The sequence below is a fragment of the Larus michahellis genome, chromosome 1 (assembly GCF_964199755.1).
Source record: "Larus michahellis chromosome 1, bLarMic1.1, whole genome shotgun sequence".
Lineage (NCBI taxonomy): Eukaryota > Metazoa > Chordata > Aves > Charadriiformes > Laridae > Larus > Larus michahellis.
Genome location: NC_133896.1, coordinates 151192634 through 151208674, shown reverse-complemented (window position 1 = coordinate 151208674; position 16041 = coordinate 151192634). Strand labels below are relative to the sequence as shown.

At 45.2% G+C, this 16041-nt stretch overlaps 1 protein-coding gene across 1 annotated transcript; it reads left to right on the top strand.

The window, feature by feature from the left end:
- The first annotated feature begins 2258 nt into the window (after window positions 1-2258).
- LOC141751723 (lysozyme g-like) lies at window positions 2259-14593 on the top strand. Its single transcript, XM_074608962.1, has 6 exons — window positions 2259-2310; window positions 8743-8817; window positions 9641-9730; window positions 10754-10950; window positions 11198-11336; window positions 12693-14593. The coding sequence occupies exons 2-6, from the start codon at window positions 8775-8777 to the stop codon at window positions 12821-12823; spliced, it is 600 nt and encodes a 199-aa protein (XP_074465063.1). The 5' UTR covers window positions 2259-2310; window positions 8743-8774; the 3' UTR covers window positions 12824-14593.
- The last annotated feature ends 1448 nt before the right edge of the window (window positions 14594-16041 follow it).

Genomic DNA, 16041 nt, shown 5'->3' with positions numbered 1-16041 from the left:
CTCATAGATGAGAAAACGATGATGATATACAATGTCTAGAAAGGACACAGGTTGCATGTAATTAATTCCTTAAAGCAGATAGATCATATGTGTAAGGACATGACTAAATAAGGTTCCTCATCCTAGACTAATCACAAAATGGTACCTGGTCTGGCACGTGTTAGCCATGAAAGGGTATTACACAATAAAGAGATGAGAAACATTCACGCAGAGCTTTTGAAGTTATGGGCCTTATGTGTGAACTCAGCGTGTGACTTTAGCAATGATTAGCGCTTAAGTCTGCGCTTGATGCTTGCATGAAGTAATCACTAAAGAAATGCATGGAGACAATAACAGCCAAACAATATCTGTATTGTTCATCTCTCAATGCTGAATTATTTGGACTTGAGTGGGCCCTCTTTGCTGATTGATCCCACATTATGCTTGTGATGGTCTGCCTAAGAAATCCACCTATAATTTAAGTGCTGAGTTGAGCTTTGGGATTTGGGAATTGTGAAGAAGTCTGTTCCCTGAAAGAGATGGGTTGAGAAACAAACTCTGGAGAGGGCAACAACTGAGGAGCTGCTGTCAGACCCTATTAGCAGGTTGGATTGCCTGCAAGTGTAATAGGGGTCGCTGAGGGAGGCGACTCGAAAGGTGAATTGATGCCTTCCAGTCCTCTGTTCCAAGTAATCCACATCATTGTGCTACTTCCTGTTTAGCAATCCTATAAGGAGTACTTTTCTACAGAAGTTGGGGAAGTTGAGCTTTGAACAGTACAGTTTCTAAAATGAGCCCTTTGTCTTCCAAGAGTAAAGTCACTGTCCTCAAACCAGTGTGAGGGATGCTTTTATTTTGTCTCTCATGTACACACGCACACATGCACAAGCACCAGCTGATGAAGAAATAATCTGGTTTTTGTACTCATTGCATATTCAATAGCTGTGTATTCCACTTCTTTATGGGAAAATTCTGTCAGTAGTGGGTTTGTCTGTCTGTCTCTTTAGAACAGCTTTATGCGACAGTTCAAGAGTGAGGGTTATGCTCCAGAATTTAAGGAAAGCCTGTCTAGGAATCGGAAGTGGAGGGTACTTGATGCTACTGTAGAATATTTTGGAACTCTTCTGAGGGGGATGTTGCCCCTAAGCCCCCTTTACAGGATAAATAGATAGATAGGTTCCACCACATTTGAGAAAATTACTGCTCTGAAGAAACTGCTCCAATTGCCACTGTGATCTTTTGTTCTTGGATCATGCTTTGGAGCTTTCAGTGTTAAGCCTGACAAATATGATTGTGGTGATCCAAGACATTCCAATCTCCCAGATGCTCCTTGTTATCTGTCCCCCTGGAGAACACCATTTTGTATCGGGAACATATGCCGATACCTTTTTCATCAATTTAAGCGAGCACATCAAACTGGCGATAGTAGTACGTAAAAGACAAGAGCATCACCAAAAAAACTCTTGTTCAAATTCAGTTGGTTAATTTTAAGTGCATGCACACTGAGAGATATTTGATGCTTGTTGATAAAAGTGGGTAGTTAAGAAAATTTGCTTTTAGAGATCCAATGAGGTGCATAATCTAAGGCTACGTTTTTTGGATTAGCTGTTTGAGCTGTGGCTTGAGCTGCTTTAAGTGGACCACCACTGATGCAGGAGCCATGTAGCTGTGTCAGCTCAGTGTTCAATCTCTGTTAATATACTTTGCCTTTTTTGAACACAGCCTGTTCATATATCAGCCTGGTATGATTTCAACATGTGACTCTTATAAAAAAGGTTTAAAAATTAACATATCTGTTTCACAAATCATGCAATCTTCAGTAACCACTGGCTTTTCCCAGGATGACATTGTATGAAAATCAGGTGATTGTAATACACAAAACCACATTAATTCCCTTCCTGATCTTCTTCCTCCTTGCTAATTATTTCTGTTGCTAGTGTGCTGCCCTAGAAAAAAAGTCTGAAACTGTTTCCTGTTTGGTTTCTAAAATGTTGACAGGCCTCAGTGCTTTGTATCATGAATTCCAGGCACAAAGAAATTCTCTTAATGGTTATCATGATTAATGGATAAAGTTAATTAAGTATTAATGGTTGTTAGTTTGATATCCCTGTGAGTCATGAATGTACTATCCCCATTTTGTACGTGGGAAACCAAAACAAGACTAGCTCAACTGAGGGACCTAGGAGCATCAAGAATTAGGTGCTCCAGTATCTAATTTCAGTCTCTTCCTGGAATCCAGAATTTGGGTTTAGTTGTGTCGGTTTCCCCTCCAGCAGGTGGTGCCCTGGGGCAGGATCCAATGCATCCAGAAGGCTGTTGAGTGCTGCCCAAGTGAGTGACTACAAAATGTTTTACCCAAGCGTGCCATTCCTCTCCACCCTCCCTTCTGAAGCTTTGTACGGCACGGTGTCAGGCTTGTGGGGCTGGAAAGAGGGAGCAAGAGGAAATGTGACTTTGTAACATAGGGATTTGAGAGGAGGAGATAAGGTTCTCCTCCCTATTCCCAGTAGTTACTACTAAATATTATGTTGATTTTTCTTTTTTTCCCTGCCGTCTCCCTGTTCAATATGAAACACCAAGCCAGTCTCAGGAACATAAAGCTGATGCAACTGTGTCCCTACAGGGGCCATAGGGCCGTTCTCTTGTCTTCCCACCAACTTTCCCTGGGGCTCTGGTGTGCTCTGCTGTGCAGTAACACAACCTCAAGAATGAACACACGTGCACCCAATCTTGGTGGGGGGGCGTACGTGCTTTACACAAAAGGGACATTAGTGTAGGTTTCTGCCTTCATGAGGTTATCGTCCAAGATTGGTCTTGCTTCTGCCATGGCTGGTTTAAACAAGGTGAGCATCGCAGCCACTTTTTGTGAGTAAATGCATGGGTGTGCACTGTAAACTCCCACTCATCCAGAGACTTTGGCACTGGGATGTCGAGTCCAGTGCCCAGACTTGGGGACGTAAGTGCTAAGCTCCTCCAGCTGGGTCACTTTAGGCTCAAACAGGAACAGAATTATGCCTCAGCCAAATACTTGGATCACAGTTTTGGAGCATGACAGTGCCTTGGCTCGTGCTTTGTGAGCATAAACCCTCTCCTGGCTCAAACTTCAAATGACTCACTTTAGGTGATAGATCTCTTTTTAAGCTGAGATATGTACTGAGGTCTCATAAGATCTAGTCCAGTGACCTCTTTGCTAGAACACCTTTCCTACAGTAAAATTCAAAGTCTTGTTTTAGAGAACAGAAGGAAAAATATTTTTTTTTTCCCCCAGCTAACTTCTGGTCTTAGTTATCTTACATGATGGCTAGAGAGGTGCTTTGTGCACAGCAGGATGTCATTTCATAAAGACAACCTAAAGGAAGATATTGGGGCCCTCAGCACCCGTTCACTTCTGAGCACAGTGAAAACCGAGAGCCTCCTGTCTTACAAGTTTGAAGACTTTTGCTATCGTTACTTACAGGTATACTAGATGTAGAAAAGAAAATCTGTGGAAATGTAATAATTAAACTGCCTGTATCCCTTTAAAAGTTGGGAAAACAACTCTAGAGGACTTGTTTGAAGTGATGCTACAGATGCATCTTTAACTGGCCAGTTAGTGGTAGGCATCCATGACATGCGTCAGCTGTGGTGCCCTATAAAGCAGTTATAAAGTCTGTGAATACCAGGTGTTACGTATAATTACATCCCAGACAAAAGGAACAACCTGAGAAATGCATCTGCCTGCTGATGTTATGAAACCAGAGCTGAAACTCACAACAGAGACAGTAATTAGTATGGGTATTGTTCCAGGTAATTTTAGATAGCGTTCCCACCGCCCAGTGAAATGTGATGATATCACCCTTGACCTGAAGGAGAACACCATGTGCCATACATAATGCTTTTCAAAATGATGCTCCATTTGGTCACATCTCTATTAAGTGGAATGAAAAAAAATTTCACCCTGGTAGATCACTTGGCATTAGGGGAAAAAAAAATCAAACGTGAAAAATCTACGAGTAGGAAAGAACTGGTGGTATTGGACCATGGTGTGCTTTAGATCTCCGGTACACTCCTTTCGAGCTTATGTAAAACAGGTGGAAAATGCATTCTGTCAGGTAGCATTTTATGTCCGCTCTGTACTCCCTTTAGCTCAGTGTAACTAATGGTGTCAGCAGAAGACCATGGGGAAGCCATGTCTGCAGTCGCTGACTGCAGCTTATTGCCAGGATGCCCCTGTGAACACCAGGAAGCTTTCCTGCTTCTTAAGCTTAAGAAAATGTAGATATCAAATGATAAGTGGACTTCTCCTCTTTCCTTGACCTTCCATCCCCTCCCTCGCAATCACACACTGTGCTGACCAAAATCCAGCAGTAGGGGAATAGGTACTGGCAATCTTTATGTTTAAAAATTAGACAACAGCAAAATGGGCTTAAAATTATAGTGTGGGATTTTTTTTATTTATAACCTTTGTGTCCTTTTTCTTTAATATTAATTTAATAATTATGTTCTATTTCCATGGCTTTCATGTATTTTCCCTACTCTCAGCCATGAGAGCTAGAAACTTGCTGTCCTTTTAGAGTCTCGCAATATCATAGGAATCCAAAACCCTGTGCTTCTAAACAAAATGCCAAGAATAATAAAGAAAAATATAAAAAGAGGTGATTCCGTGATTCTGAGGTACAGTGGTGTTATGAGAGAAGGTAACGTTTTTCAGGGACATCACTCCAGCGCGTTTCTGGATATCTGTTTATGAAGTTCCCACCATTTAGAAAGAGCTGCTTTAGTCATATACAGAAAGATGCCTTCTAACTCATCCCCTCTTCAGCCTATCAAAAGTAGCGTCATATCACAGCTGTGTACACATCCCTTCTGTCGGGTCGTGGGCTATCAGAGGTAACTGACACTTGACATCATTTTTCCAAAGTAAATCTAGCATAGAAATCAAAAATGGTGCTGTAGTAGTGTCAGATGCAGCCCACTCATGAAGTGGTTCACCTGAATTCAGTGCTCTGGGTTTACAGTCCCACAGAGATCTTTGAGCAGAAGACCGTGTTTTCTAACGTCCTGCAGGTCCTTTTAGGTGGTGGTGCCTTGGGCAAGGCCTCTGGCTCAGAGCCCTGCCCGGTTCAATGTATGTCAGCACGACCTTGTTTCCGTAGATGCTGCCTGCTTTCAGCACTCACTCTAAAAGGCAGCTAGTAAATTTTGCGAGGATAAAGAGTTTTTTAGCAAGAAAAAGTTCCATTTGTAATGCTGCTGAAAAAATATCCTCTTCTTTGGCCTTATACTGGAAATTATGTGAATACAAGGAATCTGCCCCAGGGACTTAAGAGCAGCAGCACAGATAATAATTTTACTTATAACATCCACCATTCAACGAGTAAATAAAGAGCAATGCAATGCAGAGCAGGCATTAAGAATTCATGTGACAGTACTGTGAAACATAGAAAATCTGTGATTACGTGAGTAATAAATGAGAGAGAAAATATACAGCAAAGACAGACAGTATGTAAATTGAAAACTTTATCTTAAGGACCATCAGCAAATGTCCAACACATTAGAAAAGAAATCTCACTGAAGGTCAGAGGCTACTTTTCAAAAAAATGTCCCAAATCATCAGCACGTTCATCAGCATGAACATAGGTTCAGTGGCAAAGGAACACTGGCTTGTTATCACTAACATGATACTGTTTTTATAAAAGCTAACTGGATGTTAATACTAAATTATTTTCATCTACTTAAGAGAACACATCTTTTTCTAATAGAGATTATCTTGTTCTATAGAAGGCAGATGAATATGTCTACTGGGTTTGTTGCCATTGAGCTGTGCACTCTGACCTTTTCCCAGCTCATTTCCTCTGGCTGTCCTCCTCTCCAGCATTTCTTTGGTCACTATTTCCTTTTGAAAGGATTAAAGCCACACTGTACATGTGATGTCTTTATTTTCTACCTGTTCTTTCCAAAGAAACCACATAGATTCTTACCTTGCATTATTTCAAATGTTACTTTTTACTATTTAAAATGTTAAACCCCAGGAAAAGAATGATTAAGTGATAGTCTAGTCTGAGACACCACCATAAGATACCAGGTTTGAAAATGAAGGATGAACGCCTAGCCTTTGTAATCTTTGGGAAGATGTTTTATTATTTCCATGTTTCACCCAAATAAATTAATTTTTTTACTTAAGACTCACCTTAACTCATATACCAACCCTCTTGTAACAACAGGGCTAAGTTCTCCAGTGAAGCTTCCCCCCTTCATGCTATTTCAGGATCTAAGGCCGTGTAGTTTATTGATTTTTAATGTAACAAGGCCTGCTTGATAATCTCCTGTGCTTTACAGACTAACAACCATCACCTGGTTTTGAACCCAGTAATTAATATTTGGCCAAAACAGTCTTTCCTACCCATCGTGTCTCAAGCCCAAAAGAGAGCCATGGGAATAGATGGATCTGTGGTATATGAAACAATGAAGAGAGAGCTATTGGAAGAAAATCTTGCTTTCCTAGCCTCCACGTGTGCTGGGCAGAGTCTGGGGAAGCGAAAAAATGTGGGGAAGGGAAGCCTTGGAGGCCATTGGCCTCCCAGACCATCTTTCAGTCTCCAAGCAACTCAGATGTTTTGCATACTTGAAAAGCGTCTCGGCCGCACGGTACAAACCTTTCCGAGACCCTCTGTGTGCCCCCACTGGCTTCAGGTGCTGAGAGACTAGTTCCCTTCCTCCTCGTTTCAGCTGTAGCATCCCGTCTCCTCAAACCTGAAAGTCGAACCCTGCCTCTGCTCCCAAAGTGTTCAGGTCACCCTCCTGCGTTAGACTCGCTGTAAGCAATAAAGCAGCGAGATGGTTTTCTTTAATTGTCCTTTTTGGAATTCATATGAAAGTATGGTACTTGGTTAAAAGCTTGTCAATCTGGAATCATTGAGAAAAAAAGACAAAAACCCTTCCAGAAATGTGTCCAGACTGATCTGAGATGCAAAGCAAGGAGAGCACTAGGCAGGGATCTGATTTTTGCCTGGCCTCTGCCACTGATTCACTCCAATGCTTTCTGCAAGTCATTTATTGGGCATCAATGTGCTCACTGATTGAGGAAAACCAGTATTTATTTCCTTTCACAGAGTTGTCCTGAGTCTTACTAACCATTGATTATGCAAATCTTTGGATGAAAGGAATTGTAAGAGTTCTAAGCTCTTAATGTATATTACTTAGTGTATTTTAAAACAAATGTCATCGCACTAGGTAGGAATTAACATTCCAAAGCCCGTAGGGTGGGTACCTTTTTGTACCCATATATATAAAAGTCATGAAGTGACCTGCCTCAGAGGAAGGCCGACTGAAGACAGGTGAGTCTGAATTCACTCACAGAATATTTATTTAGAGCCAGGAGCCGTGATTTTGTTTTGATTTAGCATTTTGTCTACACTGTTTCTACCTAAGGCCTGTGATGATGTTTGTGATGGGAGGGGAAAAAAAAAAAGGCTGGTAACTCAAAACTTCATAATCTAGTAATTTTCTGCGTGTGGAAACAGCTACAGCCTGTAGCTTTCGATGGGGCCCCCTATGGATTTGTCATTGAATTCATAGATATTGGGTCAGCTCTATGGATCTGGGCTTGTGAATACTCCGTGTTAATGTTAGAGCTCACACCGAGCTACTGCATGTACCCAGCTCCGTCACCGGGGTGTTTGCTGGCCTGAATAAGCTCACTTGGGAAAAGGGAGTCTTTCCAATGACACCGGTGGACTCCTTGTGTTTGTGCATCCATACAGCCTGGTTTGCAGTAGAAATACAGGTTAGAGAAAAGGTCACGCTTTATTAAAATCAATAAGGCATTTTCCAGTGTTAATAGCATTGCGTGATGATTGCCTACAAGACTCAGGGTGTGTTTTGTGTTTGAAACCCTCTTGGGGAAAAAAACCCCACCGTATTGGTAAGCTATAAAAACTGCTCATTTTAAATGCATTCACCAGCAAGGCAAGTACAGTCAATGTTTTTTCCAGTTGATAGCTACTATCTGATGACATTTGAGGATTTTATTAATAAGCGCAAGAGACGCATTTATTACTAAAGTGTTTATCTGCCATTATCACACACAGGAATTAATGCAGAAGTATTATTTCACCAGCAAAATCTTTCCCCTGCATGCTCTTAGCAGAGAATTAAGGGTCATATTGCTTGATTTCTGAAAACTCATTTTTCCAAAAGCCAAGCAAAAATCCCATTGCCTTTTGAACAGAGAGGCAACGGATGCGTGCACTCTGCAGCACATTAGACTTCAAACACATACATATTTAAAGCAAATGCACTGTACCTTCTCATCATAAAGACATGCTACGGGTGTTCAGGAGGGGCTGCGTGAGCAAGTGATATAAAGTGACAGGGGCTGAAAAAGGTCACAGGCTGCCGACTGGGACCTCCCTGCTCCCAAGATTCCCAGGCTCGGCCCTTCCCTCTTGATGTGATGGTGTAGTGGCACATGAGATGGAGGAGACATTCAGCAACAGGAGAAGCCTGTACCCCCAAACAAGGAGGAAAGAAGGAGCAGATGGGGCTCCCATCACTTGCTTCTCCTCCCACCACCACTCTCTGAAGCTGGCGGCTGCATCCGTGCTGGGGGTGCGGGAGGGACCATGCTGTGGAGGGGGTGGCTCTGCTTCCCAATCTGTCTTCAGCTAATGCCATCCCCGTCCGGTGCCTCTGGGTGGGAGCTTTTGGCAGGCAAATTTTGCTACAGGGCTGTTGAAAATCAGCACTGATTTCTTCGCATTTTGCAAACCACTGCGTTTCCAGGTCTCCTGGGGCAGCTGAGGAGAGCCATCACCATGATTCCCACACTGCTCTTGCTGGGCCTTACAGCCCTTGTCGGTGAGTCGAGGTTTGGGTTTGGTTTGCTGTCAAAAGCCCCCCTGGGAACTGTTTGCAGATGGACTGCAGAGAGAAGGCACATGGTCAGGCCCGAGGTGCCCTTTCTGCAGGGTGCTGTAAAACCCCATGTGCCTGAAGGTCCTTGGCCACCGTATGAGGCTGCTTGCCACCCACCTGTGTCCTTTAAATAAGTGTGTCCGGAGTACGGGACTGACACCAAAAGGGAGTCACAGACATACGTCCTCCTGATTCTCCCAGCTAACCTTATCCAATCTCTCAGCCTACTCAGTAATGGCCTCACAAATGCCACAGGCTGTTTGGTGGAGGTTATTCGTTCCTCAGTTACTGAGGAAGCAGGGTAATTGGCCCAGGCTGAGGCAAGCACTCTCCTGAATTAATTCCTCACCAAGTTACGGGGGAATATAGGAGACATTTCCAGCCTGGATGCTCAGGTACTGCCAGCTATCATCTGAGGGGTCCTGGACATCGGAGGGCACTGAATGAGAAAAAGGGTCTGAAATAAAGGTGGAGGCTGTGGTTCCTCTCTCCCACACCAGCCTTTAGACCTAATGAGGCAGACGCCTATTCATCTAAATTGTCATTGGCTTCATTTGCTTCAACCTATTCAATTAGAAAAGAACAAATTTCTGTTCTCTAGCCTTCACTGATAACATTACTGATGGAGAACAGTGACAACAATACAAGCATGGCCAATACAAGGTGATGTGGATTATGGGTCTAGATGAATCCCTCATGCTTGACTTGTAGCCACTTGCAGCACACTGTACGCTCTTATGTGTTCAACCTCCATTTAATTTTTCAGCTCCATCCATGAGTTACAGTTGCTATGGTGATGTAAGTGCTCTTCAAGCCCCCACAATCTCCTGTACAGCCGTAAGATCCCCCGACTGTGGTAGGTATCGCTCATTGCTTGATTTGTCAACCTGTTTGTACCTGACAGAGAGACGCTTTGCCTTCCATTAAATGTGGTGCAACCATTCAATTAGCCAAAAGGGAGAATGGCAGGCGCTCTGAAACCTCCAGATCTGGTGGGAAGCGGGTGGACAAACCTCAGGTCCCACAGCCAGGATCCTCAGCCTCTAAGCAAAGGGAAACGGCACAACCCCTTTTCTGTTGAAACGGCTGCTTCATCACCCAGGCATTTAGTGTCAGCATCCTCTCAAAACCCTGGGGCCTGGCTGCTTGAAGGGGAAGATGCCCAGAGCCAGGTCCTGAATGCTGGTGTGTCGGCTGCGCTGGCCAGCGGTGACCTGCCAGAGACACATTTTGCAGGGGGAGGCTCCCAGGTGTGTAGCCATCCTACCTCTGGGTGACCTACATTTGGTAACTCCTTCCCATTTCCCTCTTTCCTGCCTTGTGTTATTTCCCCACATGTCACTGCACAGCTGACTACATCAGGTTCAGACTTCCCAGACCTTCAGGGACTTTGCCATGTACCTTGGATGTAGATGCCTCTGGGACACCTGACTACGGGTGTCCGAGCGTGGATCTGAATTCACTTGCTTGTTTTCAAGCTGTCCCAAAAGTACTTAAAAGAAACCCCACCTTGCTATACACAGGCTAACAATGTAGCTGTTACTGCACTTTGGCTGGTCAATAGTGACACATCTCTCAGTTTTTTCAAATGCATTTTGAAATTTCACTGTTCCGACTCCAGAGATGCATTTCCAGCAGTGCAGCAGCAGAAGAGGACCATGAACATGTGGTCTCGCCTCCCTCGTCATTCTCGGGTACAGGCAGGGCAGCTTCCTGGCCATGGTCAGAGCCAACAGGGCTGTGCTCGCTCCTCAAGCGCCACTGCCTGTCTCGGTGTAGTTGCATTTTCTTCAAAACTGGAGTTATTCCTTTGACACACCTGCTCAAGGGGAAAGTGAGGGGTTTGGACGGGAGGGTGTGTAAGTCTACTTTTCCGCAGGACTTGCCATGGTACGTAGGACTGCTGAGGCAGACGTCATACGCCTGAGGAAATACGAGATGCCGATTAAGAGAGTAGCGAGAAACCTGTGCTTGGACCCGGCACTCATTGCTGCCATCATCTCGCAGGAGAGCCGTGTCGGCCTGCTCCTGGACAACGGCTGGGACCAAGGTCGGCAGAAGTACGGCTTGATGCAGGTACATTGGGACGATGAGTATCAGAACAGCAATGTAGTGTATATCCCAGGGCTTTACCTTAACAAATGACTGGTCTGTGTTCAAGACAGCACTTAAACTTGTTCCTTCTACATCAAAGGTTGTGCTTAAGTGTTATCCTGAATAGGTCACTTCCACAAGTCACAGCATGGGAGTACAAAGAAGAGGGGGAAGCTACAGTGGTGGCTGTGCTCAGAGGGAAACCCATTTTCTTGCCTGACTTTTCTAGATTGGCAGGGAGCAATACCAACCTTTCGGAATGTGGGATAGTGAAGATCACATAAATCAGTGCTCAGCTATCCTGGTTCTTGCAATTAATGAAGTACGGGCAAGACATCCTACCTGGACCTGGGACCAGCAGCTGAGAGGTATGCGATGGGCTGTATACCAGAAAGGGACATGCTTGAGTTTACATCTAGAAGCAAAGACGGACAGTTGCATTACCTGCACTGGCAAGACATAAATACCTGAGATTCTTAAACCAGAAAAAAGTAACAGCATTCTTTTACTTTTCCCTGTTAGCGCTTTGGTTTGCAATTTGCATCGCAGTGTGCACATTGAAGCACTCCCATAGCGGTGTGGGTTCAGTGTGGTATCCTGCACGCTGGTCTGTTACTGCATCTTTTTTATTGGCATTTAAATATCCCCATAAGATTTCTAATAATATTTTATCGATACCAAGTGATGATTTGTTGTTTGCATTACAGTAAGGTGGAGGCCCCTGAGTGATGGAAGTGCTGTGCATTTGTTGGTGTCACTTCTAAGGGAAAAAGAGCATCAGTCTGGCAGATTTTATAGCATCTCTTACCAAGAAAACCCAAAACCTCAGAGTTTTCTAGTTTAAAAGAGGCAACCCAAAACAGCAGGCCAGCAAGAGATCTGAATATAGACGCAGTCTCCCAGCTCAAAACACTGTCCCCATGGCCCTCATGTTTCTGCCTGCAGAAGAGAGACTGGTGGGATGCTAAGTTCCTTGGTAGCTTTTCTGCAGAAGGAAGCAGCAGGAAACCAGCCCAGCATGGAAGCTGCCACCGCAGCATGGAGGCACCCTGTGTAGGGCTGGATGAAGGTGTAGGGCACAGCCTCAGCAGGTTGGCCCTTGACTTCAGCGACAAATGTCCACAGATTGCCCTACATTGAGCAGCTGGGCTAATGCTGGTGAATGGCTGGATCCAGGACCTTCTTAATTTCCCTGGAGAAAGCATTGTGCTCAGTGAATGTGAATAGGTCTCAAGTTACCCTCTTTTCTGTTCATCCTACAAGTGAAATGGCTGTCAGGTGGATAAATAAGGTAGAAACCAAACAAAAGCCACTGGGAAAGTGAGGCACCGCAACACAACAGGCTTACCGTGGCAGGCTGTTGAAGTTGATTGTGTCAAGGAAGCTTGGGATCCGGATTTGCTTGCAGTCCCTGTTATCTGCCTGCTGGTTTGTTCACCCTGTGTTATTTCTTGCTCTCCCATCCTTGCCTTTCTTGATTATGCTCTTCTCTGGGACCAGTATGCCATTCCCACCTGCATTTAGAGAGTCATGAGTTCCCTCACTATAGATGTAAGGATTTTGCAAAATCAGCCACTTTTCAACAATAACGCACAATATTAGTCATTTCCCAAGCAGTTGTGTAGGTTTGGTGAGATGCGTGACCCTTTCGTCTAGGAATTTTGACTTTTAAATCTCTATTTCTTACTTTTAAGCCCATAAAAACTCTTCTTAACTCTTTCCAGGGGGAATCTGCACCTACCGTGCGAAAATGGGCAACTTCCAGGTCTACGAGGAAGACCCATGCGACAGAGACAACTACTACGCCAACAGCGTGATTAGGCGAGCCCAGTACTTTAAGAGGCATGGGTTCTAGGTCATGAACCCACTGCACCACCGAGCCTCTCCTCTACATAGACTAGCCCAGTAGTGATCATAGTACCCAGAGCAGCTCCTCAGGTCTCCTGGCAGGACCGATGCTGGTGGCAATGGCGACAGCACCTTGCTCGCTCCAGCAAACCCCAACTCCACACTCGCTAGTGGGCGAGCTCAGCACTGCCTTCCAGGGGAGCTGCAGGCATGAGAAACCACGAGCTTGCGGCCTTTGAAAGGCAGGCAGGGCCAGACCAGCGATGTTTAAGTGCTGGGTGAGGAAGGTGCCTCCTCTCATTCAGAGCTGAAGCCAGGGCTGTTCGTGCATCCCCCAGGTGCGGGCATGCATGCAGCTCTCCATGGGCATCGGCTGTGCACTTCCCATCTCCTCCATCCACCCTCTTTCCCTCTCCCTGGCCAGCAAAGGGGAGAAGCCCCCAAATTGAAATCTTCCTTCCCCTTGATTGTGCTAGCTAGTGGACAATGAAGAGACTTCTCGACGAGCCTCTGCCGTCTGCATGTTTCTGCACTAGATGTGTATTTTCATGGCCGGCTCTGTAGGGCCAATGCTAAACACGCTTCTGTTAATCTCCCGAGCCCTGAAGCCCGCGGATGTAGTGGGGCTGGAGACCTCTTCAGGGTGAAACGCAGCCTCACATAGGGGAAATCCTCTACATGGGAAGTACTGCAAGTGCCACAGCAGGCATGCAAAACACCTTTCCACTAGAGAGCAGCCCTCTCAGCAGGAGCCAGCCCCGTGGGTACCTGCCCTAGGAGCTGTATCACAACAGTAGTGTTGATAAAAAAAAAACCACGACCTTTCCTGCTTTAGCTTTGGCACCTTTATGCTGGGTTTCCTCCAAGTGTAAAAGCATTTCAGCATCTGTCGCCCTGCCAGGAATCCAACTTCTAATTAGGAGTGAATTAGCTTTGGGTTTATAAGCTCTGTTTGAAAGTGTTCTTCAATGCGGATGGGTCTGGGTGCAAATTTAGGTTTATTGAGAATAATACTGAGAATAAGAGAGAAAATAAAGATAAATGTTGAATCCCAGTATTTTTTTTTTTTCATGGGGCCCAGTGGGCAGCCGCCTGCAACTTGAGTAAATAACCCAATTCAGTACTCTTGGAGTGGGTCTAAAACTCAATTCGCGAACAAGGAGAGGAAAATGGTGCTGCAGACTGCAGGGGTGGGTGGGAAGATCTGGGCTGGGAGGCAGGGCGTGAGGCAGCCTGAGCCTGGCCTCTCACCCCATACCTGTGAGCAGGGGAATAAGGACGTTCACGTTTAGCCTTTTGAATAACCATTTTGGAGGCGTCAGGGCACCTTTGTGCCGGCTGTCGCCGCTGCCGATGCAGAAACGATGTGCCCAGTGGTCCCTGCCCGGCAGCACGGGGCTGTAGCGTGGTGTGCCCGGGCTGCCAGGCAGCATGAGAGCTCCTTTGGAGACAGCTTTGGCAAGTGGAGCAACTTTAATGCTGCGCTCCTTGTCTTGCCAGTCACTCCTCTGCTTACTGTTGCGTCAAGGACTGTGCGTGACTGACGTGTTTGCAAGCAAACTCATTTTATCGTCTCTGGAGACCAGAGGGAGCTCTAGGACATCTCTAGTGCTACTGGGGTTTTTTTTAAGACTACAGAAAACAGTTCAGTGTTGAGCAACCGGAGTTGTTAAACTGTGTATTATTTAGCCTTCAGTGAATTCTGCACTATACTAAGATAATTTTAGTAAAATCATTACTTTGTAATACAAACTTGTGAAACACATCATATGGTTTGATCCCCTCTACTTGAAATAGCTTATGTAAAATTCATAGGTTAATGTCTTTGGTGCATTATGTTATGTAAACCTCCATGTTATACAAACCTCTTATGTAAAAGCTATGAATGCATTTTTGGTAAATCAGTATAAACTTCAAATGGGGCAGGCAATCTCATTGCTGCCTATGTGTATAACGCTGTTTTTTGAGTTTGGAGGGTGAACAGGAGCGGAGCTTTCTTTGGTTCCCTTCGTGTCGCCCTTAATTGCTGCCAGCAGGCTCCCTGTCACCACCAGTGATGTTGCCAACCCTGCAGGTCCGTGAGCTCCTCAGGACTCCAGTTTCTCCATGCGTTACCTATGAAGCTGCTGCTTCACATTAGGGTAGCAACACCCAAGGGCCTGCAGACCTGCCTGCTGGCTCACGCAGCAGTGCCACAAAAAATTAGGTAACTTTTAAGTCAGTTTAAAAGTCCTGATTATGGGAATTCCATATTTTCTGGCAAATATTATTTTAGGGTATCAGCACTTCATAGCGAGTAAGGAAAATCTCTGCAGAAAATGAGTTGAAAAGTAATTGCTTGATAAATTGGCTGGAAGGAGTAAATAAGGAAAGTTTAACGCTGGCACTCTGCCTTCAGATTTGAGCAAAAGCTTTCCTGATGAGCAGTGAGTTCAGGTCGCTTTTCCCCTCCGATCTTTTTCTGGTCACCCCTGTCCATGTTACAGGAAGTTACTCGTCTGGCTGATGTAGACGGGGCAGCCATGGTCGCGCTCTTGGTCACCCCTTTTACCGGTGGCCTATTAAAAAAAAAAACAACAGTCAGATTGGAAAACAAGTGATCTAATACCAAGTAACACACCAGAAAAAGCAGAAGCACAGGTGTATCGGGTCTGGCTGAGATGGAGTTAATTTTCCCCGTAGCAGCCCTCATAGCGCTGTGCTTTCATATTGGTAGCTAGAAAGGCGTTGATGACACACCAGTGGTTTGGCTGCTGCTGAGCAGTGCTGGCACAGCATTGAGGGTATCTCTCCAACATTCCCACCTCACCAGTAGGCTGGGGGTGGGCAGGATCTTGGGAGGGAGGGGACATAGCCAGGACAGCTGACCCAAACTGGCTGAAGGGATATTCCGTACCATATGATGTCTGCACAGCAACAAAAGCTAAGAGAAAGGAGGAGGGGGAGGGACCATTCGTTATGACGACATCTGTCTTCCAGAGCAACTGCTACGTGTCCAGAAGCTCTGCTTCCCATGAAGTGGCTGGACATTACCCGCTGTTGGGAAGTAGAGAATAAATCTTTTGTTTTCCTTTGCTTCCACGCACAGCCTTTGCTTTTGCTTCGTTAAACTGTCGTTATCTTGGCCCACGAGGTTCTTTTCCATCTTCTTATCTCCCCGCCTTGTCCTGGGGTGAGAGAAGTGATGGAGCAGCTTGGCAGGCACCTGGCATTCAGCCAAGGTCA

Excerpts from the sequence above, each read along its gene's own strand:
- LOC141751723 (XM_074608962.1), top strand. The coding sequence starts at position 8,775 with ATGATTCCCACACTGCTCTTGCTGGGCCTTACAGCCCTTGTCG. Across the intron at positions 8,818-9,640 it reads GGGCCTTACAGCCCTTGTCG|CTCCATCCATGAGTTACAGT; the intron begins GTGAGTCGAGGT and ends TTAATTTTTCAG. Across the intron at positions 9,731-10,753 it reads CGTAAGATCCCCCGACTGTG|GACTTGCCATGGTACGTAGG; the intron begins GTAGGTATCGCT and ends ACTTTTCCGCAG.